This window comes from Drosophila miranda, chromosome XL (genome assembly GCF_003369915.1).
Source record: "Drosophila miranda strain MSH22 chromosome XL, D.miranda_PacBio2.1, whole genome shotgun sequence".
Lineage (NCBI taxonomy): Eukaryota > Metazoa > Arthropoda > Insecta > Diptera > Drosophilidae > Drosophila > Drosophila miranda.
In genome coordinates, this window is record NC_046673.1 from 7,574,575 (window position 1) to 7,598,784 (window position 24,210).

The 24,210-nt window shown below is 46.0% G+C and overlaps 2 protein-coding genes across 3 annotated transcripts; one reads left to right on the top strand and one right to left on the bottom strand.

Moving 5' to 3' along the window:
- Positions 1–1,738: 1,738 nt before the first annotated feature.
- On the top strand, positions 1,739–8,040 carry LOC108165076 (homeobox protein B-H1). Of its 2 annotated transcripts, XM_017301127.2 has the most exons (3): positions 1,743–3,114; positions 6,277–6,505; positions 6,590–8,040. In XM_017301127.2, exons 1-3 carry the CDS (start codon positions 2,058–2,060, stop codon positions 7,185–7,187), a joined length of 1,884 nt encoding a protein of 627 aa, XP_017156616.1. In that variant the 5' UTR covers positions 1,743–2,057; the 3' UTR covers positions 7,188–8,040. The 2 variants fall into 2 exon arrangements, with proteins under 2 accessions (XP_017156617.1, XP_017156616.1); XM_017301128.2 differs by lacking the exon at positions 6,590–8,040 and having other exon boundaries at positions 1,739–3,119; positions 6,277–6,421.
- A 4,544-nt stretch (positions 8,041–12,584) lies between these two features.
- LOC108151247 (E3 SUMO-protein ligase PIAS1-like) lies at positions 12,585–13,867 on the bottom strand. Its single transcript, XM_017279753.2, has 4 exons — positions 13,468–13,867; positions 13,210–13,408; positions 12,932–13,157; positions 12,585–12,874 (listed from the first exon to the last, which is right to left on the bottom strand). Exons 1-4 carry the CDS (start codon positions 13,723–13,725, stop codon positions 12,700–12,702), a joined length of 858 nt encoding a protein of 285 aa, XP_017135242.1. The 5' UTR covers positions 13,726–13,867; the 3' UTR covers positions 12,585–12,699.
- Between the last annotated feature and the right edge of the window lie 10,343 nt (positions 13,868–24,210).

Consider the following 24,210-nt stretch of genomic DNA (forward strand, 5'->3'; position numbering starts at 1 on the left):
TTCAATTGCGAGGAGCATTAAAATAATTAGAGTCTGGTCTCTGCTCAAGCATCAAATGCGGCGCACAGGGCCCAAGGAGTCGGCATCAGAGCCGGCGTTGGAGTCGGAGGCGACTTGGCGGAGTCAATCGAACCGTTGTTTGAGCCATTCGTGTCCGTGTCCGTGTCGGTGTCCTTCGTCCTGATGACGGTTATTGCACTTAAATGCATATAATTGGCAGACCAGGTCGCATATCCTGTGGTCGCCCTCCTCCACTCCCTTCGCTTGCGTTTTGCGTTCTGCGGTCGAATCCGAATGTGAATGCGAATAGCAGGGCCAATGCCTATGCCCATGCCAATGCCAATGCCAAATAGCAATTCCAATTGAATGCTTATAATAATTGTGCTCGCACAACAGCAGCTCCCGGCTCCCAGCTCCCAGCTCCTACGAGCCAGCAAAATGTGGAAAACAAATGTACTGCTCGTAAAAACTGCGGCCAAACCGCAATGCGCAGTTGTCTCCGCCATTGACCAGCTACCAGTTACCAGTCACTCGATGGTTACTGCCTTCTGCCTTATGCCGCTGACCACCGCCCTGCTGCCTGGACAGTTGCCAGGCTATGCTCTTGGGCAAGCAGTTGGCGGACCGTATTTTCCGGTCGCTGCAGGAAGCCTCCTCTTCCCACCCCTCTTTCTTCTGCGAACTGTTTAACAGTTGTCCGAATCCATCCAGCCGCATATTTATCTATCATGTGATATCATATCTATTGATCAGACCATGTTCATCTGCATAATTAGTCTGTTTTGTTTGCCAGTTAATATTAACACATTTATTGACTCTCTTTGTTCAGATTCAGATCAGATATCAGCATCCGCAAATCGAAAAATCATTTCTTGGCTGCCTTTCAAGAAAAATATTGTTGCGAGGCAGGAGAGAGCAGGACGAAGAATGCATATTACCTAGCAAAATACCCGAATAATTTAAATGGAATATAACTAGACAAAGTAATTCCAAAAAAAAAACAACAAAATTTATTTAAAAATCTTTAAAGCAAGTTATAGTTCGTATTAAACCATAGACCTTAATGTCGAATCCTCATCGGATAATTCAAACAAGTTTTCCGATATTTATCAAACTACAGTTTGAACCCAAATACTCCTCGTCCCCGTTATAGCGCCATTTTGATGCCCCGGCACTGACCCGCCCACTCCATGCAATCATCCAAAATCATCAGATAGAAGCAGATGAAGGAGATGTGATGGATGCAGGAGAAGACTGCAGAAGAAGCAGAGGAAGAGACTCCAATCGTTCCATTATTATAGCTCCGAGGGCATTTGACCGACATTTGCCACAGTTTCGCCGACGACTTGCCATAAAAACTGAGTCCAAGAGACCGAGAGAGAGAGAGAGCGAAACCCACCACGGCTCAGAGCTCGGTCGACGTGGTGGGTTCGGCCGCCGCTCACCGGCCAGCAGCTCGCTCACAACATGGCGCCTAAGCCAGAGCAGGACGGCTAATGAGACGGCAACACGCAAACGGAGAGAGAGACTGAGCCACGTCAAGCACTACAGCGCTCTCGCTCTCGCTCCAGCCCGGGCCTGGGCAAAGAGCCACCACCGCTGCTGCTGGATGCCAAAGCCACCACCCCACCTATGACAAAGTGGCAAAATTGTTGCCGACGCCGCCGCCGCCGTCGGCTCTGCCGCTACCGCCCTGACTGAAAAGCGAGACTGAGACCGAGACCGGACTGCGGCAGCGGTAGAGGCAAAGGCTGAGGCTGAGGCTGAGGCTGCGCTCGCAGGTGCGGTTCAGTCTCGTTTTGGCAGCCACAGCGCGCACGACGTTTCCACCGCCGCAGACGGAAAAGACTCGAAATAAACTCTAAGGCCCAGGCCCAGAGCGCAGTCCCAGAGGTCCAAAAACAGTGAGCGTGACAGAGCAGTCGGTGGAATTTTTTGTTTGTTTCTGGGCCCCCAAAACGTGTGGCCGGACGCGGAGTGAAGTGGAACTTGAGCGGGGGGGAGAAGAGACGCGGGAAGCGCGGAAAATCGAAAAGCGTGTGTTTTGTGCTAAGGAAATGAAAGACTCGATGGGCATACTCACCCAGTCGCCCAGCGAGACGCCCCCAGTGCACCATCCACAGCTGCACCATCAGCTGCACGGACTGCCCCACCCGCTGCACGCGCTGGCCCACCACCAGCTGAACCACCAACACCACCACCCCCACCACCCCCACCACCCGCTGCACCACCACTACCCGGTCCTGCAGCCGCCGGCGGTGAACATGTCGACCACCTCGTCGAACCTCAAGCCGAATCGCTCCCGGTTCATGATCAACGACATCTTGGCGGGCAGTGCAGCGGCCGCGTTCTACAAGCAGCAGCAGCAGCACCACCACCACCAGAATAACAACAACAACAGCAGCAGCCACAACAACAACAACTCCAGCTCGAGCGGGGACAGCAGTCCCACCCACAGCCACAGCAACAGCAACAACAACGACCTGGAGCACCTGGAGACAGCGATAGCCCCGCCAGCATCGGGGGGATCAGCGGTAGCGGTAGCGGTGGCGGGAGCGGGAGCGGGAGCTGGACCACCTGCAGCCGTCGCAGCACCACCGACAGTGGCCGCCCCTCTGCCACTACATCACCCACATCCGCATCCCCACCAGCACTCGCACCAGCATCCGCATCCGCATCCGCATGCGCTGGTGCATCATCCGCACGCCAAGCTGAACCACTTCGCCCCGTCGGTCGGCATCGGCAGCAGCGGTGGCGGCAGTGGTGGTGGCGGTGGCGCCGCCACCCAAATGGGCTCCAATGGCCTCAACGTAGCCCAGTATGCAGCGGCCATGCAGCAGCATTACGCGGCAGCCGCCGCCGCCGCCGCAGCACGCAACAATGCAGCAGCAGCAGCCGCCGCCGCAGCCGCAGCAGCGGCAGCAGCCGCAGCTGGAGTGGGCCCTGGAGTGGGTGGCGGAGCTGTGGGTGCACCGACGGGCGCAGAGCTGGACGATAGCAGTGACTACCACGAGGAGAACGAGGACTGCGACAGCGATGAGGCGGGCAGCCGCAATGGCGGCGCCGGCGGCAGTGGCAGCGGACACATGGACGATCACAGCGTTTGTAGTAATGGTGAGGTGAGCCTCTGTACTATTTGGGGACTGGGGGGGGGGGGGGGGGGGGGGGGGGGGGGGGGGGGGGGGGGGGGGGGAACAACCTGCAGATAGCCGCATTATTGATGGAGTGTCATTTTTGTGATGTAATTTTTTAAGTTTCAAATAGTCCTCAGAACAGTCTTGTACTAGAAGAAAAGAAATATTAATGGAAAACATGACCCTGATAACTTCGATGAAGTAGTAGTTGGAAAACCTAGTGAAATGGGTAAATAGTAGTGAAATAGTAACCTTAGATATATGTATTCAGGGTTTGCCGTGTACCGGGAAGGTGGTTTCTATATCTATAATATCTAGCATGGAAGTTGGAGTCATCAGAGAGCTTTTTACAGCAAATAGCTCTCCCAGAGAGCTCTCCCAAATACAGTCTGTGCTAGTTTTATATTTTTTTAAAATAATAATAACGCTATAGACCATCTGCAGTACCTTGAGCTGAATATAAAGGAAACCCAATTGTATATTTTGCTTGACTTCAATTAAAACCTTCTGCTCGTACGATTTGAGTAGTTTCCCTGCGGTCAAAGCCCGAGTTTATGATTTCGAAACGCACTGTAGTTCAGTAAGTGCTGTATGGAAATCAAAACTAAATCAATTGAGGCCCAAGTACATACCGGAGATTCAAGTTCGTTGCCTAAATCTTTTGTTAGGCGTGAGGCGCTTGTAAGAGCATTTTCCGGCCCATGGGGAAGGGGGGGCTGTTGGGGCTGTTGGGGCTGTTGGGGCCGTTGGGGCTGTGGGTGCGCGCGCGCGTTGTTTTGATGTCGCTTTGGAAAACAAACTGTAAAAACGATTGCATGACCGTTTTACATTCTCGAGTCTGCCGCTTTGGTAGTTTTTCCACCTGATGTTGCGGCTGTGGTACAAAAACAAAAAAAAAACGTACATTTTCACGCTTTGTTTGCGTCATTGCGAAGCTTCTGAGGCCCCCCCTTTCTGGCTCCCCAGTCCGCCCGTTGGGCATGCACCTGCACTGCAACAGCCCATTATGGCAGAGTGGGGGGCGTGGCCTTTTTCGAGGGGTAGGGCAGAGCTGGCGGCTCTCTGGGGGAAAGCAGCAACAAAATGCTGTTTAAAAACGCAGCAAAAAACAAATCTCAAATAATTACATGTCTCTCTCTCTCTCTCTATCTGGCGGTTCCTCTCTCTATCTGTGTGTGTACCTCTCTCACGCACTGCCCCACACATGGCCTCTCTGCGTCCCTGACAATCATTTAATTGTGGAAATTGTTATAAAAATGCATTTAACCCTTTTAATAGATGCCCCATGGCAGCAGTTATTGCTGTTGCAACGACAACAGCAAAACAGATAAAAATGTTGCAGTCTGTTTGCTCATCCCCAGACCCCACACCCCTAACTCCACTCCACTCCCCTCCACTCCGATCTCCACTCGCTCGCCGCTCATCTGGCTCTCTGGCACTGCTCTTTGGGCCAGGCCGGCTGCATCTGGTCTCTGTTTTGTGGCATTTATTACGGCAATTTCCTGTTGCCAATTGCAATTTTATAAACGGTAGTCGCGTCCACTACTCCCTCTCACTCTTTGGGACTGCACTGCCCCCTCTCTCTCTATCGCTCTCTCTCTGGGACTAAATGATTCGCCTCCAGGCAGAGAAAGCTGGAATCCATCAATTCGTCTGAATTCGTCGCTCGATTGCCGATGGAAGAGGCAATTGCCATTATAATTTTCATTCAATTGAGATCGAGGAAACTACGACAAAAAAAAGTCAAAGGACAAAAATATTGATAATTTGAATTTAAAAAAATATTTTTCGGAATTGTCCGGGTCTATAGTAATTCAATTAGTGTTTTTCTGATGGCAACGAGTATTGTTTGCGATTAATTGACCTTTAGTGTTTGTTTTAATTGCGAAAACGCTTTCTCTGAAATGTCAATCAGCTGCTCGGCAAATTATCGCCTGCAAATCAATAAACTAACGAGGCGGCAATTCCAGCATTCGTGAGTAATTTGCTGTAATTGTAAATGACTTTTATTCAATTGCATTATTGTCGCTTATTTATCGTTGCAATTAGGCATTTATCGTCTTAGTTTTATCTGTTTAGGGGGTTCCCTCTAGGCCATATGGGGACTAATTTTCAATTTGGAAATAATTCTAAAACTAGCCATAATATCAATTGAAAGATATTTCAAATTCTGGCAAAAAACTGATTTCTTCAACGTCTTCTGCCTCTGCAGAGCAGAGCAGAGCCCCCTCTCGTCTTTCGTTGAGCCCATTCACCCCGCCACTCCGCGCTGAGCAACTCTGACTGCCTCCGAGTGTGGCACTTGGCAAATTTTCGTTTTAAATAATTTAACGCTTGAGAGTTTTCCGCGTGAGGAGCCCCTCCTGACCGTGGCCCAAAAAACTGGCTCTCGCTTATCGGCGAACCGCAATCGGATGAATTTACATAAATTCTATGTACTAAAAGGCAAACGAGCAGCGCCTTGCCCCGCGGCTTCGGAACTCGCGGAACTCGCGGAACTCGCGGAAAAGGTGGAAAAGCGGGCCTAAAGAATCCTCTCAGACGACGGCAAAGGGGTGAGCACGCTCCCTCTCTGCTGGGGCAAGTTTAGACATTTTGCTACACATTTTTATTACACTTGCACACACGAAGCGCCGATGCGGGGCAGGACGGAGGGCAACCGCTTTGTGAGCGGAAGCGGCAATTGCGTGGCCATAAACGAGGCTCTAACTGTAACTGCAACTGCAACTGCCACTGCGACTGGCCCCGGGATGCGAAGGCTGGCCATGAACTACGAGTATACACACATTTCCCGTAAACTGGCTGGCCCAAGTAGGACCTTCCCTTCATAGATCGAAGGATGAGATGATTAATTCGAATTTGAGTGGCAGACTTTGGATCAAATGAACACTCGTACAACCTTTTAGACCTTTAAATGGCATCACCTTGTAGAAGATTGTAGTGACTGGCTGACAATTGCATCTAATGTAATTACATGAATTGCTTGGGAAACTTTTGTATGAAAAGCGTTGTTCCAAAAACACATCAAGGGGGTTTTTACAAGAGATCATTATTATATCAGTATTATTTTAATGGATAAATGTTGTCGATCCTCGAATCATGTATGTTTGTATTTGTTATAATGCTCGACTCTTTCTTCTAGGCGGCAAGGACGATGATGGTAACAGCATCAAGAGCGGCTCCACCAATGACATGAGCGGACTAAGTAAAAAGCAGCGCAAGGCCCGCACCGCCTTCACCGACCACCAGCTACAGACGCTGGAGAAGTCCTTCGAGCGGCAGAAGTACCTGAGCGTTCAAGAGCGCCAGGAGCTGGCCCACAAGCTGGATCTGAGCGACTGCCAGGTGAAGACCTGGTACCAGAACAGAAGGTAGTTCTCCCCACCTGGTGACCCCGATGCGAGCAACACCCTAAAGCAGTCTCTCTCTCTCTCTCTCTCCTTTGCTCCACGCAGAACCAAGTGGAAGCGCCAGACGGCGGTGGGTCTGGAGCTGCTCGCCGAGGCCGGAAACTTTGCGGCCTTCCAGCGGCTGTACGGGGGATCTCCGTACCTGGGCGCCTGGCCGTATGCGGCAGCGGCCGGCGCTGGGGCCGCTGCGGCCGCCGCGCACGGGCCAACGCCTCACACCAGCATCGACATCTACTACCGCCAGGCAGCCGCTGCCGCCGCCATGCAGAAGCCCCTGCCCTACAACCTGTACGCCGGCGTGCCCAGTGTCGGTCCGCTCGCTTCCGCCTCCACTGCCCCCTTCTCCCACCTGTCCGCATCAAGCTCGCTGTCGTCCCTGAGCAGCTATTACCAGAATGCAGCAGCTGCCGCAGCCGCCGCCAATGGTCCGCCGCCAGCGTCCTCAGTCCCGGCCCCTGGCGGCCCACTCAAGCCGTTGGCCAGCAGCCCGCCCATGCTCGGCGTACCCGCCTCCGCATCTGCATCGCCACCGCATCCGCCCTCGACGCCGAGTCCCACGCTCAATCCGGGCAGTCCGCCGGGACGCTCGGTGGACAGTTGCTCGCAGGCCCAGTCGGACGACGAGGATCAGATCCAGGTCTGAGAGGAAGCAGCGCTTTCGGAGAGCTAAAAGGACATGTACTTACATATGTGTGTGTGTGTGTGTGTGTTTTATGTGTGCTTTTGTATCCCGCATTCGTATCTGTATGTGTTGTGTGTATTAGTGGGGTTATGCGGTGTCGGATCGTGATATTTTATTCCCATCATGATGGTTTATCCATCGTGAAGCCACACAAAGCTCAAATGCAAATACAATTCGAGTGCTTTACCTTTTATAAGATCATAATGCTCATATCTTTATGTATTTCCTGGACATTTTTATATTTATTTCCCAACAATGCTCCCATTTATATTCATTTTTCATATATTCCAAGCCATTGCCTAATGGCTTCGATTCGTTTTGAAAAACTTGCTTCGTTAAAGACAATTTAAAATCCCACAATTCAAATGATTTGAATTCATGAATAGTCTCCGGATCGCGAATCCACAGCTCCGCATAACCCTCCGGCCCTTGGCCCTTGCGCTTTTCTCTGTGTGCGTGCGTGTCTGTGTGTATATAACCGTATATGTGTGTGTGTGTGCTTGCCTTATTTATTTGATTTGATCTAAGTAATTTATTCACAAAACAACTCTTTTTATACTATGTGTAGATGATGTAGAATACTATTAATTTATTTGAATGTTGTAAAAATTAGCAGCCAAAAAAAGAAAGCAAAAGCCTAACCACAAAATGTATTATTACCAACAAAAACAACAGCAACAACAGCAGCAACAACTAAATGTTAACGTTCGGGTAGAAATTTGAAAGAAATTTTTTTTAGCTTAGTTCTATAATCGTTGTAATTGTAATATGTAAAGTATTCGAATTTTTTTTGTCTATATATAATTTTTTGTCTAAATAAAAGATAATAATCTGAAAATAAAGCATCGCTCCTTGGGGTAATGGTTGGGGGTGGGGGTGGGTTTGCCACCAACGTGCCCCGGGGGCAATTAAAATAATGACCAACAGAAACAATTTACAAACGATGGAGGGTGGCGGCATGGCAGGGGAGAGGGAGAGGAATGAGACGACGACGTGCGAGCCAACCCCTAATGATAATAATTGCATGCAAAATGCATTTAACCGCAATTAGTGCATTTATTAGGCCAAAAAGTTGATATATTGAATAACTGGCGTTGGCCACCAGTTGGCCAAAACAGCAGGACAGCCGGGACAGCCGGGACAGCCGGGACAGTCGGGACAGCGAGGACGGGGGGAACAGGACAGGAAAGGTTGTCTTGAACAGCTTTGACCATGTCCCCTCCCCCCTGCCTCACCGGCCCAAACGCCTTGCGTGCTCGCATGCAAGCAGCGCTGCAGGCAAGACCAGCCAAACGATCCTTGAAGTCCAGAGCCAAGGATACCCGGACAGCTGACTGGCAGCGACCCAGAGGACCGAGAGGGCGAAAAACGGCCAACCAAGGTAGAGTAGAACCCATCGAAACCCACGCTAAGTGGGGCCGTGAGTATTCTTTGAAGAGCGATGACCAATCCTCGAATTCCTAGGCGTAATGGCATTGAAGGACAGCATTGAGGACCATTATTCGGGACTCACAATAAATATTTCTTTAGCGTATTCTGTTTAGGAAACATAGTCCTACGAATTGACGATGATACTCCGCTTTAAATGTAAGATCTGATCGTCCCACGAATCAGTAAATATTAACTACTCATTGGGTTGCCAAAATAGTAAAGAACTAGTACGAAACAGTAGTCGAAACATTTGAATAATTATTTATGTAGATTATTTTCATACTTAAAATAGTGTCGAACATGTACTTAAACGTGTCCATGTTCCATGTCCAGGAATAGTCCGTACCAGTAGTCAGAAGAGTGCATCTGTTCATGGTTAATGATCGCTCGCCGTTTAGGGTATGCAGCAGTCGCTGCTGTCCCTGTCCCTGTCCCTGTGCCGGTCTCTGTGCCTGTCCCTGTTCCTGCCCATGGGGACACCAGCACGCGTGTTTTGTTCGGTGTTTCTGCCGTTTCTTGTGTTTTTGCGCCTTCATCGACAAATTGGCCGCAATGTTCAAATTGCTGTTGGCTTAAAACAAAAGAGACGCTTGGTAGGACAATGAAACAATGACAACAACACAATAAGCGGCCTGCCTCTGCTCTGGTCTGGTCTGGTCTCTGGTCTGGCTTGGCCAGAGGGCAACCTTTCATTAAAGACAAATGACACAAAACAGAAACTCTCTGGCCTTGCCGGGGCACGCTCAATTAAACACGATCGCTGTTTCAGTAGGTTGCCCGTTTGCTAATTATTGCGATCAATAAAAAAGCAGCTAAAACAATTTTCTGATCCAAACAACAAAAATTGTGACGGGAACGGAAGGGCGGCTTTCTTCTGGGTAGCAAAAGGACATTAGCCCAACAATAGTATTGTCACAAATTGGTATTGGCCACAAAGCTCTACCCAATCCGATACCCTGGAATTTCGACGATAGAATACAACACAGATAGATCTACATAAATTCATTCATTCATTCATGGTTATAAAGACTCGTTAGTTAATTCTGATCAAGGATGTATTTATTATGAACATCAGAGAAGCGGATGCATGGTCTAGAACATAGACGAGAATGGAGGCCCGTGTCTGTCTGTTGATTAGAGTTTAGAGATATTTTAATGGACAGTATTTTTCCAGTTTCAGTAAGTGGATAAAGACCAAAGAAATGTTTTCACAGGGCTGGAGTACCACGATTTTAAGAAGCGATCCAGAAGCACAAAATTCTCAAATTATTCTGGAAAAGATGGACGATTGAATTATAGTACATACAGTGCGAAGGAAATTAGCTTGTATTGTATTTTTGCAGTTTTAGGGGAAAGACGTCTCTTTTGCTTGTCGGTAGCCACATTTAGTGTCACTCTGCCTCTGCTCACAGGAATACTGTATTTTTTTGAAGCCAGTTAATAGGATTTCCTCATCCTTGAAAAGCGTCAGGGGTATTGATCGACTGATACATATATCTATTTCAAATATCAGCCAAATTAAGTCAGCAACAAAGGCAAGTAATCTGGAATAAAATGATCACATTATAATAGTAGGTAGAACCTACGGCTTGTTAAAAACATTAGAAACGACACAGAAAACACTCGCCTCTTTATAGCTAAAACTTTCTTGGTACGAACAGTTTTCTATGTCTTAGCAAAAACTGAAAATCGTCTTTAATGGTGTAGAAAGAAGATATTGTATGTATTTGATATAAGAAGGCAACAAATCGTTGGTATAAGCTCAAGCAAATGATCACCTAAAAGGAACCAGAATATTTCTTTGATATGCCAAGATTTACTGCATTTTATTATACCCGATAATCAAAATTAGTTAGGGGTATATTAGATTTGTGGTGATAGTGGATGTGTGTAACGTGCAGAAGGAAGGGTTTCCGACCCCATGAAGTATATATATTCTTGATCAGCATCAATAGCCGAGTCGATTGAGCCATGGCTGTCTGTTTGTCCGTCCGTCTCTCCGTCCCTATGAGCGCCTAGTGCTCAGAGACTACAGGAGCTTCTGTAAAATGTCACTGTTACAAGTGTATTTCAAAATTTCGCCCAGCCGCCTTCCGCCCCCACAAAGGACGAAAATCTGTGGCCTCTATAATTTTAAAGATACGGGAAAACTAAAAACGCAGAGTCATAGAGAATGACAATATCTTTTAGACTACAGAATCTGAACCAGATCGCATCATTATTATAGCCAAAATGAAGAAAACAATTTCATTCTATCTCGCTCTGTCTCTCTCTAATACACACGTTTCATGGTCGGTTAGCGACGTCTGGAGAAGGAGAGCCATACTGACTCTGTATCGGGTATAAATGTAGAGTTGCGGTCGCAGCAGCAGCTCGTAACTTTCCCCCTCGTTTTTTTTATGTATTAGATAACATGGACTGATGGGGAGACCACAGCTATATTATATAATTAAATTTAATATGTCTTAGAAAAAATCACAGCTCTCGATCCGCTAAAATTCGATTATAAAAACGAGGGGGAACGTTGTGAGTTGCTGCGGAGACCGCAACTCTACATTTATACCCGATACTAAGTCAGTATGGCTCTCCTCCGGCAGACGCCGTTAATATTAAACGACACGACAAAGAGTGCGTGCGAGAGAGACAGAAAATCAGTCTGAGCGTGACGTCGGGCGCTGCGTAGCCAGTGCCAATTGATTTGTTCCCTTTGGCTATAAAAATGATCCGATCTGATCCAGATTCAGCAACCGGATAGATATGGTCATTCTCTATGATTGCGCGTTTTGAGTTTTCTCGAATCTGCAATATTGTGGACGCAACAGATTTTCGTTTTTTGTGGGGGCGGAAAGGGGTGGGGCGAAATTTTGAGATATACGTTTTATAGTGGGATTTAACAGGAGTGCGGATACTAAATTTGGTTACTCTAGCGTTAATAGTCTCTGAGATTTGTGGATGCCACAGATTTTCGCCCTTTGTGGGGGCGGAAGTGGGCGGTGAAAAGTTTTGAAATATACTTGTAGCAGTGACATATCACAGAATATACTTTATGGGGTCGGAAACGATTCCTTGTGGACGTTACATACATCCACTTTTACCACAAACCTAATATACCCCAATACTCATTTAGAGTATCGGGTATAATTATAAGAGTGTGTAGGTACATGGACATATGCACATACATACATATATATGTACATATGTAGATATTTGTTCGATTATGTGTGTATACATATGTATAAATTGAACCGAAATTGCGAGTTAAACAAATTGGCTGTAGATTCATGTATAAATTAAGGAAGAGCAGCAAACACGTCAACAGCCGCCTCACCATTGCCAATGCCACTGCCGTCATCGTCATCGCCATCGCCATCGCCATTGCCGTCATCGTCACCATCATAAGCACCAGCAGCAATGACATCCCAGCCTCCTCGTGGAAACGTTTGATATGCAAACTTTGCCAGCTGATGGATGGATGCCGTTGGGGACTTGCGATTGGGGACTGGTGTATTGGCCCTGGACGCATTTATGAAATGAAGCAGAAATATTGCCTGCTTACTGTGCTGTAACATCAATTTGCATGGAAATCAGCCGCCGACTGTCAAAGACCTGCCACACAAACACAAACACACACACACACACAAACACACTCCCACTCCAGCCGCCCAGTCAGGCAGAGCAATCCGCTTCCCGCCATACATAGACATCCAATTAGCCGCACATTTTTGTGGGTGGACCAGCCACAGCAGCATCCACAGCGCCAGCAGCCGCCAGCAACCACAATTCGGTTAAGCAGGAAAATCAACAAGGGTTGCTCCGGTGGGTCGCCACTTTGGATGGGTGTCGCCCTTGCGGTTTCAAACGGTTCAGCGACGAAATCACATGTGATTATCCCAGCGATTCCGACATCTTTATTCCTTAAAAAAATATACATACATTTGTGTATGCTATGGTATGAGTATATGTATTTTGCAGGCACATTGTATGGAAAATGGATGTACAAATAATGGATATGAAACGATATTAATATTATCAGATCTCACATTTAATGTGGAATATCATTTTCAATATTGGTTAGTGATGTTTTTGTAATATATGTAATGGGCAGAACATTTTCGTGGAGTAATAATCTTGGAGCACACCACGAGCCATCCTTGTAGACCAGTATCTCAAAGTCGCCATTCTCCAGTAGCCCCGAATTAAGGATATGATTAAAATAGCTGTTGAAAAATGAAACAGAATTTCCTCATAATCAATGAATGAAAGAGTTTACATACCCGTCTATAACGAGATCCTCAAAAGGGGCCCCCTTGTGGCACACTGGACACTCCCAGGTCTTCTGACGCTTGTTCATTTCGAGGTAAGCACCGGCGTCAAAGCACAGAAAGTGCGAACAGTTCAGCCCGCGACACGGCACCTGAATCTTCTTATTTCCCACCGGACAAATGAGGGAGATCATCGTGGGCATGTTGGGCGTCAAGCGGACGGCATCGTCTACCAAAACTATCTGAATATTTAGCTAGCTCAAAATTGACACAAGTCCGTACCAACATACACATTTTTTGAACACTCTCTGCTTCCATTATGCGTCCGTTCCTTATGAGATCTACCAGTTGATTGACGGAAGGCTTTTTGACCAAAAGCACTGAAATAAAAAAGATGCGACTGTCGTCAGAAGACCATTTCACCGAAATTTCGTTGAAGTTGTGCGACTGCTCAAGTATCAAATTGGCGGTAATGTCTATGGGCTGGGTCTGTCGGGAAATAAAACATAAAATAGTTTACTGAAAGAGCTACGACGGACCAGACTCACATTTTCAGGCAAGACACACGGCTGTGCGTTCACTTGGACGACCAGGTTGTGGGGAAAAGTGTTCGTTGGGGCGGAGGAACCTTCCCGAATGTAGAGCTGAACTTGAACCCCGTAGCCATCTGCCTCGGAAATGTAGCTCTCATTGATTGCATCCTTCTTCTCTGGCGTTAGATTCAGGTATATGAACACGTGCTGCCTAGTCGGCCGAATCGGCGAAATAAGATGGGCGATCGTGTCGAAATAGCCAAACGAGCTCATTATCGCATTTGTTTATACAAACTATCACACAATACAGATTTTCAGCGAGACCACGTGTCGAGTTGACATTTGCCAATGTCAGATTTCAATATGGGCACTCGCGTGTAACATTTTAAGTGTTGGTTAAGAGCTTGGAACAGGCTGCGAAGAGAGGAATAGCATGATAGACAAAACTCAAAATTAGTGTTCTTAGCCGTCTCTAAACAAGTGTCCCGGACTATCTGAGGCACTATTTGTGACAAAATTGGAAAGCCAACTGGACGCATAAATATCTCTCGCTTTCACTCCCTTCTTTTCCAATAAGGCAAAGTCAAATGTCATACAGCTATCAATAAACTTAATTTAATGAACTTAATAAAAATATGGTCTTAAATTTGTATGTTTTCTTTCAGAGGTAAGCCTACGTTTTTCCATAAAACTTTAGTACCTAGTAGCTCACCTAGTTTTAAAGCCTATCGTCTAGGAAAGAAGAAGCTTTCAAATACAAAAATAATCATTTTTTGCGCTATTTATTTTACGAAACTTACGAAAAGTCAAAACTAAATAGAATATATTTTTTTATATTTAATTCGTAAAGGAACGTTTATTAAGCGTCGTTCGAGGTATAATTTTTTTTAAGTCTCTGGATAAACGGCGAAGGCTTCACCTCCCGGAATCACGTACCGTGATTTTTTTTTCTAGTATATTTTATTGAAAAAGTTTGGTTATATTAGATAGAGGCGACTGTCAATATTGCTGGGTTACCGCTTGGGATTTTTCCCTCTTTTCCCCCATTAATTAGTTTTACCATCTCTCTACACAATAAGAGGTCAAATTTGGTTGAGTTCAGTAAAAAATTTGAGCATCTCAAAAGCAGCCCTGAAAGATATCGATAACCAAAGCGGTTTTGGTATTATGTACATACAGTGACTCACAGATTATTGCATGCAACAGTTCTAGAAGCCAAGTCTCACAAGTCAAATAAATTTTGGAACATACAGTTTTTTCTATTTATTTTCCCATTCTACTAGGTAAATATGTACTCATATTTTCTACATTACTACGTATAGTATGTGTGTGGATCTCTACCAAAAAATCAAATGGAAAAACCTAATTTTGCGGACTTAATCAGATGTAATTTTCGGGTATCCGCCTTCCATTCTATACATATTTATTTATTAACCATTTATTTAATAATATATATTATTATATACATATTTATATATTAAAAAGCTGTGGGGCACTGTATGTGAATACATCCGAAGTATTCACGGTATGTGATTTCGGGAGCCTTCGCCGTTTATCCAGAGATTAAAAAAAATTATACCTCGAACGACGCTTAATTAATACAGCGCCGATCCTATACGAAAGCATGGCGAGTAGTATAGAAAATGCACATTTATATAATTCAGTCGTTCGTTTAGTGATTTATATAAATTGTTATAAAATTATATAAGCTGCGAGAGGGGAGGTGGCTGCCATCCAGGGCAGCTATGTACATTTGTACCTCGTGGACCAGGTTTTCTAAGAACCTCACTGCCGGGAAAGGGCAGCTATCAAATATTATTATCAAATATTAGCATTATATTATTATGATATATCATACAACACAAATTTTTCGATGGTTTACTCCACATTCTTTTGAGGTAAACTTGTATTTTTCGTTGAGTAGAAAACCAAATCATTCTCCTTCTCTAAACCAAACCCTACTCCTTCTCCATCGGCGGCCATAAATCGCAGGAGCTTCCTCTACTTCACACTCGCAGTCCTAGGGTCTGGTCCTTTGGTCCTTTGCATGTTTAATGATTTCCATTGTGTAGATGGCGACACTTTAAATTGCATATTCTTCGGGGCCAAGTGCAGCTCGTGTCTGTCTGTCTGTCTGCTGCATGCCCCTTAGGCGGGTCTGTCATCATCTTTGTCCATTTGGCAGCCGTTGCTTTGATTTATGTACACTTCACGCTTTGTCTTCCTCTGCCCTGCCAGGCCCTGGCCAGCCCCAGTCCACTCGGACTGTACGAGGAAGAAGAGTGCATGGGGCATTATCCCGACACGTGTGCGCACAAATTGATCCTTTATGAGCATTTTGCGGTTAATAATGCCCCGGCACGTGCCAGGGTGGCCCGAGCCCGAGCCCGCGCTGTGCTGCTGAGCTGCTGAGCCGTTAAGTGTAAATGATAAGCTCAGCTCCGATGAGTAGTGGGTGAATGGGCTGGCTGGCTGGCTGGCTGGCTGGATGAGGGATGGAAGTTGGGGCCGCCCTGGCCCTGGCCCTGTTCCTTGTCCTTGTCCTGGGCCAATGCCTGTGCCAACGCCTGAGCCTGGGGTTAAATGTTAGTTTGTTATTGGGCCAAGGATCCCATGGCACGAAGGACGAGGCGAGGAGATCTAAATGACTAAGAGTCTTTGACATGTGACGCCTTTCGTCGACTTTTTGTGTGTCGCCTTTGTTCGGGCCTGTTTTGTTAGTTTTTCGGTTTTGTGTTGGACTTTAAAGTGCTAGGACTCGCTAAGCGCCTCAGCATCAGCATCCTGAGTATCCCTCGTCCTATTTATGTGCGTGTGTGTATTTGTGAGTAAATCTCAAATGCCACTTCACACTTAATTTGCTCATAATGCCCAACGTAATCCGTTGACTGGGAAGCGGCAGGACAACCCCTGCTAATATCCTGCCAATTACACTGACAACAACAATATTTTTGGAAAATTGTATTAGCCCAGACCCCGAACCAGACCCACCACCAACATCAGCAGCAGCAGCACCACCACCACCACCACCATCAGGGCCAGTACAAAAACAAACAGAAGCAGAGGAGAGGAGATGGGGGGAAGAATCAGCCGCCAGATTTTCTGCTGCATTGGCATCATCCTCAAACAGATGATCGGCTCAGATGGGATCGGATCGGATGGGCTGGGCTGGGCAGGGCTGGGATGGCTTCTTATCAGATCCCCGCTCGCATATGCGGCGATAATGCCGCGACTAATGTGACAAATACTTCAAGTCCTTGGCCCACTGATGTCCTTTTCCAGCGCCGCTCATATTCTCATCACTGATAAGCATGCTCACATCTCAATCGACAAATCCTCTCCAGCTCTCCGGCTCCTGCTCCGGCTCCTGCTCCAGCCAGCATTTTATTTTTTTGCCTTTGCCGCATTTTAATCTCTTGGCCGGCCCATTGACAAATTGCCTAGATTGAAGGCTGCCGATAGAAAATGGCAACAAATGTTTTAATTTCTTTCTTCCTGGCGCAGGGGATTAGACCAGGCCCAGGACATTGCCGTTTGTTGAGCTGTGAAAAGCGTTTGGCAGCTGATTCCATCAGATACAAAATCAGATATATGATTCGAAGTTTGCTGGAATAAAATCGTACACTTACGTGAATGGCAATTACCGGAGAGGGTTGCCAGGGTTTGTCAGGGATTGCTTTTGGAGGAGTTTGGAGGGGTTTCCTTAAGTTTTTCATATAACGTTTAGCCAGGGAACTACAGGACACTACACCAATTAATCCAGCAGATATACATATATGTACATATATTGGGGTATATAGGAATATTAGAGGAGGTTTTTGTGTAGAAGAAAAATCACTAGGAATGCAAGCAAATTCCCGAAATTATTTGCCATTTCTTGGGACGGGTTAGCAACCGTTTATAAACCTAAATTGTAACTGGAACTGGAGCTTTAAATAATCTTGAAGCGGCTTCAAGAATTTGCATAACTATAGCTGGGACTGGCATATAAATCTTCTATATGCTTTCTATTTAACTTTTACTAAAGACTTCCGACACATTTCTGCGCCAGCCAATTTGCTAGGCCCCGCACTGCCCGCCACTTCCTCGCCACTGCCCGCCACTTCCTCGCCACAGCCCCCAATCTGGGCTCCGTGGCTGTGTGTGGCAGGTGCCTGCAGCCACTTTCAACACCTACACACCAGGTCCCTGTCCTACTAACAGTCTGAGTCCCAGTGCCAGCCCGTGGTCTAGGAGGGTGCACTGACGATGGCGTGACTGGCCTCCATTTGAGCAGTCAGGCCAGACCCAGACCCAGGCCCAGGCCCAGGCCCGGGCCCAGAGCTTCGCTGTGCAGCGGTTCGCTTTGTCTGTGGCCCTCGAGGCTTGTAACTTATCTAAATGAACACAATTATTGAATATAATCGTTGCAAAAGAACGAAGCTAAAACAAACACTTGAATTTTCGCATGCCGTCTTTTAGGCGTTCATGGGCCTCGGTTAATTGTTGAAAAAAGGCGCCCAGGGAATACTCTTTCCCAGAAATCCTACTACGTTCATTTTGCAGGGGATTTCCTTCTCATTGTATAGCAGCCACTATATGTTTAAATCAATATTTTCAGTACCATTTTATAGATACATTTGGGGAAACTGAAGACTGAAGTGTATCAAAAAAGAAAGTGTTGGGAGCTGCCTGACGAATCCTTTCACTGGGCCTCCTCGCTGTCGCTTTCTTTTAATCGTTTTGTACAAACTCCTTGGCCCAGTTCAATTATCCCAACAAAGCGATTGGCGCTGGAGGGGCCAGCAAAGAGAATAACAAACAATTCGTGCAATTATCAGGCAAATATTTATTTAAGCGCAATTATCCGAACACGACATCCGACAAAGAGCAGATAAAAACCAAAAACTAAAAAGGGTAAAAATCAAATGAAAAATTCAACATGCTGGCAATTAAGCGCAATTTCCGTTCGCTGTCAAATGATTATTTAAAATGCATATCTACACACACATAGGCACGAGTACACACCCACATGTATGTGTCTTGCTGGGTAGTTAGTGCCGAGTAAAAAAAAACAAGCAAATTACACGTACAGAGCAATCCCCCTCCCCCCAAAACATTTGTTACAAGATGAATGGAGAAAAAAACAAGAAAAAACAGAATTGAAAAGTGAAAAAAAAAATAAACTATCCATTTATTAATACCGACCACCGATTACCAGCATATGGCCAGTGTCAGTATAATCCAATAAAATGACACAGAAATGCAAATGTATGAAAACCAAAAGTTAAACTTAAATGCAACAAAGTGGCATCCACCGCAGCCGCGACGAGCAGAATATTTTTTTATTTGATTTCATTTGATTTTTCCCCGCACTATCCCCCCTATTATTTTAAATTACACACTTGCTAAGGGGCAAGAGGGCGAAGGGCTAAGACCCACCTCAGCCAGCGATTTTGGCGGAAAATCCGCGAACCGTGGGCGTTCTTCCGGTCCGCTCGTTCAGCCCCCGCTTTCAATGGAACGTCTGCCATGTGTTTAGTGTGGAAATTTCTTCAAGTTTTCAGCAATCAAATACCGAGTGGGGCATGCAACACATTAGCCAAAGGTCAGCGAGGAACACCCAAAGTTCTCCATAGTTTGTTATTCAAATGTAATAGAATATTTTCGGGTTTTTTGAGTTTCGTTTGATAACCGACCAGCAGTGTTTCGAATGAATTTTCTAATTTAAGATGGGACAAGTGCCTCAGGAGCTTTGTGGGGCCCTCAGGTGATTGTACGACCCTTCTCCATGGCCTCAATCATGGCCTGTTTCGTTGTGGGAGCTACTGAGGATATCTTAGTAGGTCTCTCATTAAGGCACTCATCAACTGGTCCACTACCTCTTCCAAAGTGACCGTTTTGTTCAGGTCCAGAAGATCTTGAACGGCTCAAAGGCTCCTTTTGTATGTGACTTTACCGGAATACTTCGATCTATGGTAGAAATAAGCAAACCCTATTGCCCATCTATTGCAATCACACTTTTCTCTGAGCAACAGTTTCTTAATTATCCTTGTCCATAAACATATCTTCTATATCTGGATAAGACCTTGAACCACTGCCTATTAATATTTGAATATGTATTATTTCGTTCTGTTTTAGCTCGGGTATTTTCGCATATGTGTATAGTATAGTATTTTCATGGCAATTTCCAATTTCCAATTATAACGCAAGCAACGCGGGATTGCGTGCAACAAATGACAAGCTTTTATGGAATCGCGAGACGTTCCCAAAGCTGATGTCGTGGTGCCTTGCTGGACACCCTTGAAATTATGATTTCAGACTCGTGTGCGAGGCAGTGCCTCAGATGAGGATGGGGATGGGGATGGGGATGGGGGAGGAGCACCCACACAGGACAGGAAGCCAGGATGAACTGAAATTATGCTAGAGGTTTCCGTCGGCTCGCCACATCCTAACCAATTATGGTCATTAAATCGGCATTTGAAATGAGCCCCTGGCAGAGAGAGCCGGGCACAAGGAACAGGGAACCGAGCCCAAGAGTGCGTGTGTTTCAAGTCCCAGCTAAACTATTTAATTTTGATTCAATTTTGTGGCTGCCAGGCTGGCAGGCTGGCTGGCTGGCGGGCAGGAGTGCATTGGAGCAGAATCCGAACAACTGTCATAAAAATCACGGAGCGGAAATTATTTTGTCACCATTTATAATTGCATTGTCACAGCCAAGCGACAACAGTAGTCAATAGTGGTCGCTGTTTCTGTTGCTACTTCTGCTCCTGATTCTGCTCCTGCTGCTGCTGCTGTTATTATTGTGATTGGAGGGTGTTGAAAGTAACACCCCGCACATTAAATCAAGTGCCCCCCAGCCCACTCAACTGCACTCCAGTCCACTCCAGACCGATACCCGAACCCACCCAAGCCATCATCACCACACCATACCACCCCCCTGTCGAGGCCGAGTTTCTGTCGACAACGTCATACATAAATTATTGAAAAATCATTCTACAAATAAACTCGTAGCCAACGAATGAACAGGGAACAGGGAGCAGGAGCAGCAGAAGGAGCAGCAGCAGGAGCCTGAGCCTGAGCAGGACTCGACAGACAAGTAAATAGAATCCACCACCTCCGCCACAGGACACGCTCTGACTGTGTTGATTGCTTTGACAAGACCGCAAATAAAGCAGTAAATAACTGAGCTGGGAACTGGGAACTGCGACCCGAGCCAAAGGGTGGGGTGGTTGTGGGTGTGGGTGAAGGTTTGGGGGTGTGGGGGTGTCTTTGGGGTCTGTTTTGTTGTGGGGCCTGGGCGCTGGGAGCCGGATTACATTGCGCATACGCCGCTTGGCCGACCACAGTTTAGAAGCCACCCAATGAACACAAACGAATCGGACGAATGGACGAAATATTTGGACCTGGAGACTGTAGACTGGAGAGGAACTGTTTCCACTGTCCTAATAGTGTGTGAAACTAGCACTATTTACTTGTATAAATGTATGTACTATATATAATATATACCCAAAAACATCTGAACATCCACCTGAACTACGAAGTTTATTTACGAGTAGATTATTTAAAACTGTTCTCAAAGCGTTTCCAACATTTAAAACTCGTTCTTTTTTAAGAATTTTCTAAAACAATTATGAAAGTGAATGTATTGTATGAGCTGTTATCAAGGAATGGAAAATTTGTACCTAAAGCTTTACTTGAAATTGATTGTGATCCCTTCGAAATCTCTGGATGTTTCATTAATCTTTACTCTTTAAAATAATAAAAAAAATATAACCTATCGAAGCAAAAACGAGTATTTTACTGAAAGACCAAACTATGATCAGTTTATTAAAGGTTTTGGCCTAGTGCTCAGTTCTGAAAGAGTGTTACCGAGCAAAAATAGGCATGATATTCGCATGAAACCGACCACTAGATTCTGTTCTGTGCAGCTCTGATTTAGTTGTTGGAGGAGGAAACGATATCGAATGAATGTATTTAGCTATGGTTTAGATACTCCCTATCGCTTTTATCTGGCTATACATACATGTAAATATATATTTATTCTTAGCTTAAAAAACGGATATTTTTGGTTGGCTTTCTTTCGAGCTAAAAGAAGGCCACTTTTAGGCTAGGCTTGGGTCCAGGTGGAGACTAGATGTTGAAAGACTTACAATTCTAGCCCCACTGTGGCCGGAGGTAGCGCCGAAAGAGGGGAGGCGGCCGCAGGCAAATCCAATTAATTTCATAGCGCCTAAAAACTTTAAGCGCAAGCCTCGAAGCACAGCACAGCACCAGCGCCAGCACCCCTTCCCACTCCACCAAACCCCCGCCCCTCATCCAGGCAGCACCCCCTTTGGGACGTAGAGAGTGTGTCTGTGGCAGAAGTCTCTGGGATTCGTGGCTCGTCAGTTTCCGTTTCCGTTTGAACGAGTGCCCGTTCCCGTGCCCATTCCCCTGCTCGTCTATTTATTTGCAAATGCAACTTGTCCAATTTGACAGTTGTCGCTTGTAAATGTCACAGGCGACGGCGGCGGCGGCGGCAAGAGAACGGGTAGGATGAAGGGATAGATGAATGGATGGATGGATGGATGGATGAATGGTTGGACTCGGCACAGTGGAGCGGAAAGTGTGAAAGCCTGTAACGAGGCATATTGCTATTGGATTTTGTGTTAATTTATTTATGTTAATTAGTTTCAATTTGATTTAATTTGCGCTTAGCAAGTGAGAAGAGAACTTAAAACTGTGAGTGGGGAGGGGGAGGGAGAGCGTGGAGCGGGCAGAGGGGAGTAGATCCAAGAGGGATGGAGTGGAGCGACAGGACAGAGAGGGGTAGCCGTCAACGACCTGACAATTAAAAGCACGTTAAAAACGCATTTAGCAAACGGGCTTGAACATCGGCCATCGCATCGCATCGAATGGCATGGAGTGGTGTGGTGTGGTGTGCAGTGGAGGAGAGGAGATGAGAGGAGACCCAGAGCTCTGGGACCCGTTTAGGCCGAAAACGAAATCGCCTAATGACAGCCGCATCAATCCAGTGCGCTAACAAAGCGTTGAAGAAATCACTTTACCAGCGGCGTCCCATAAAACGTAACCCCAGCGATGAGAAATGGCCCCAAAAAGGAGACGCCGCCGACGCCGACGCCGCCGCCAACGAAACGCAGCCAAAATGACAACGAGACATGCAAACAAATGAAATCAAATCAAACCAAATGACGCAGCTCCGACTCCAACTCCGACTGCGACTGCGAGTCTTGGTCTTGGTCTTGGCTCATTCGACGAAAAGTCTAATTTGCTGATAATTTGCGACCGCCGCCGCTGCATCTGCATCTGCCCCTGCCCCTGCCCCTGCCCCTACCCCTGCCATACTGACCGCCAACGATGCCCCACGGGTGACTCCAAGCGGGTTGGGGACCAGGAACGCGGGGCTGACTCCTCAGTCCTCCTCAAGCGATACTTCCGCCGCCTGCCTAAGCGAACAGAAAAATGCTCCCAAAGTCTGAACAAACTCGGAGTGCCTCGATCAGATATTGCGACCGTAAGATACCTGCTACTCCGAATATTTTTGACGATCACTCCACCAACAGATGACGCGAAGAATTTCGATGTATTTTGTGCTAAAGCAACTCGGGAGCACTAAGCCTTTTGAATTTGAAGCCATTCAGAGGAAAATATTTAATCTATATTATTACAGGATCTCAAACTAGAGGCTGTTGCACTTTTTCCATAAAAGTGGAATAATATTTTTTATTTTCCTGCAAATTCCATGATAAAGATTTGTCTCTTTCCCTCAAATTTGGATAAATCTAATATTTATGGCATTGAAATGTTGAGATGTTGTTGGTAGATGAAAAGTTGTGTGTATAAACTTGGCCTCCCTTCCCTCTCCTATAATTATTCTACAATCAATAATGGCGAGGTTTGATATTAATATTTAAAGACAAGTTACCATCTGGTTATTTATTTATTTAATTAACAATTATCTGCTATTAATGGAAGTTAGTAACAAAAGGAGGAAAGGAGGAAAGAACAGAAGTTAAAAGTATTACATGCTATTAGCTTAAGGAAGAGTTCAGGGAATAAGGCATGACAGAGGGGGTTATAGTTGTGGCATATAACCCTAAAAGGTTTATGTTGGGCGTAATTAGACCTACTAATGGGTAAGCGGATTGGACCAAAAGTACGGGTAGTTCTAGATGGAACGGCAAAGTCAATCTGCCCCAAGATATTGTTCGATATATCAGTACAAAGACATATTTAAAGGGCTTACTAATATAAATACATACGTTTTTATCCGAGATTTTCAGGCTGGAACTCAAGTTCTATTAATAAAATCACAAAATAAATATAAATTCTATGTTTTAGGCATATTCTTGGGTAGTAAGAATAGTTTTCATTACAAAATAAAACTCAAAGTTGAATAGTGCAAAATATCATAGGGAGTTCCCTGCTTCAAAGCCCTTGGATCGTATTTTTGCTGTGTATGGAATCCAAAACAATATACCCTTCCACTTAACGCGTTTAGGGCATCGAAAGATAGTGCTGGGGACAAGGAGAGGCAGTAAACCAGGGTGAGGTCTGGGGTCTTTGGTCTGGGGACTGGGATCTGGGGTCTGGGGTTGGGTGCTGCTTGGATTTATGGCGCACAGCGCCAACTGCCAATTTAAAGACAATTTGGCCAAGAGGCGCGATTTCAGCTAAATTGCAACACAAATGCAAACAATTAAGGACTTCTTTCCCAAACAGTCCAAACAGGCCCGTTGCACTCACAGTTGCTGTGGCAGCCCCACCGCCCCAGTG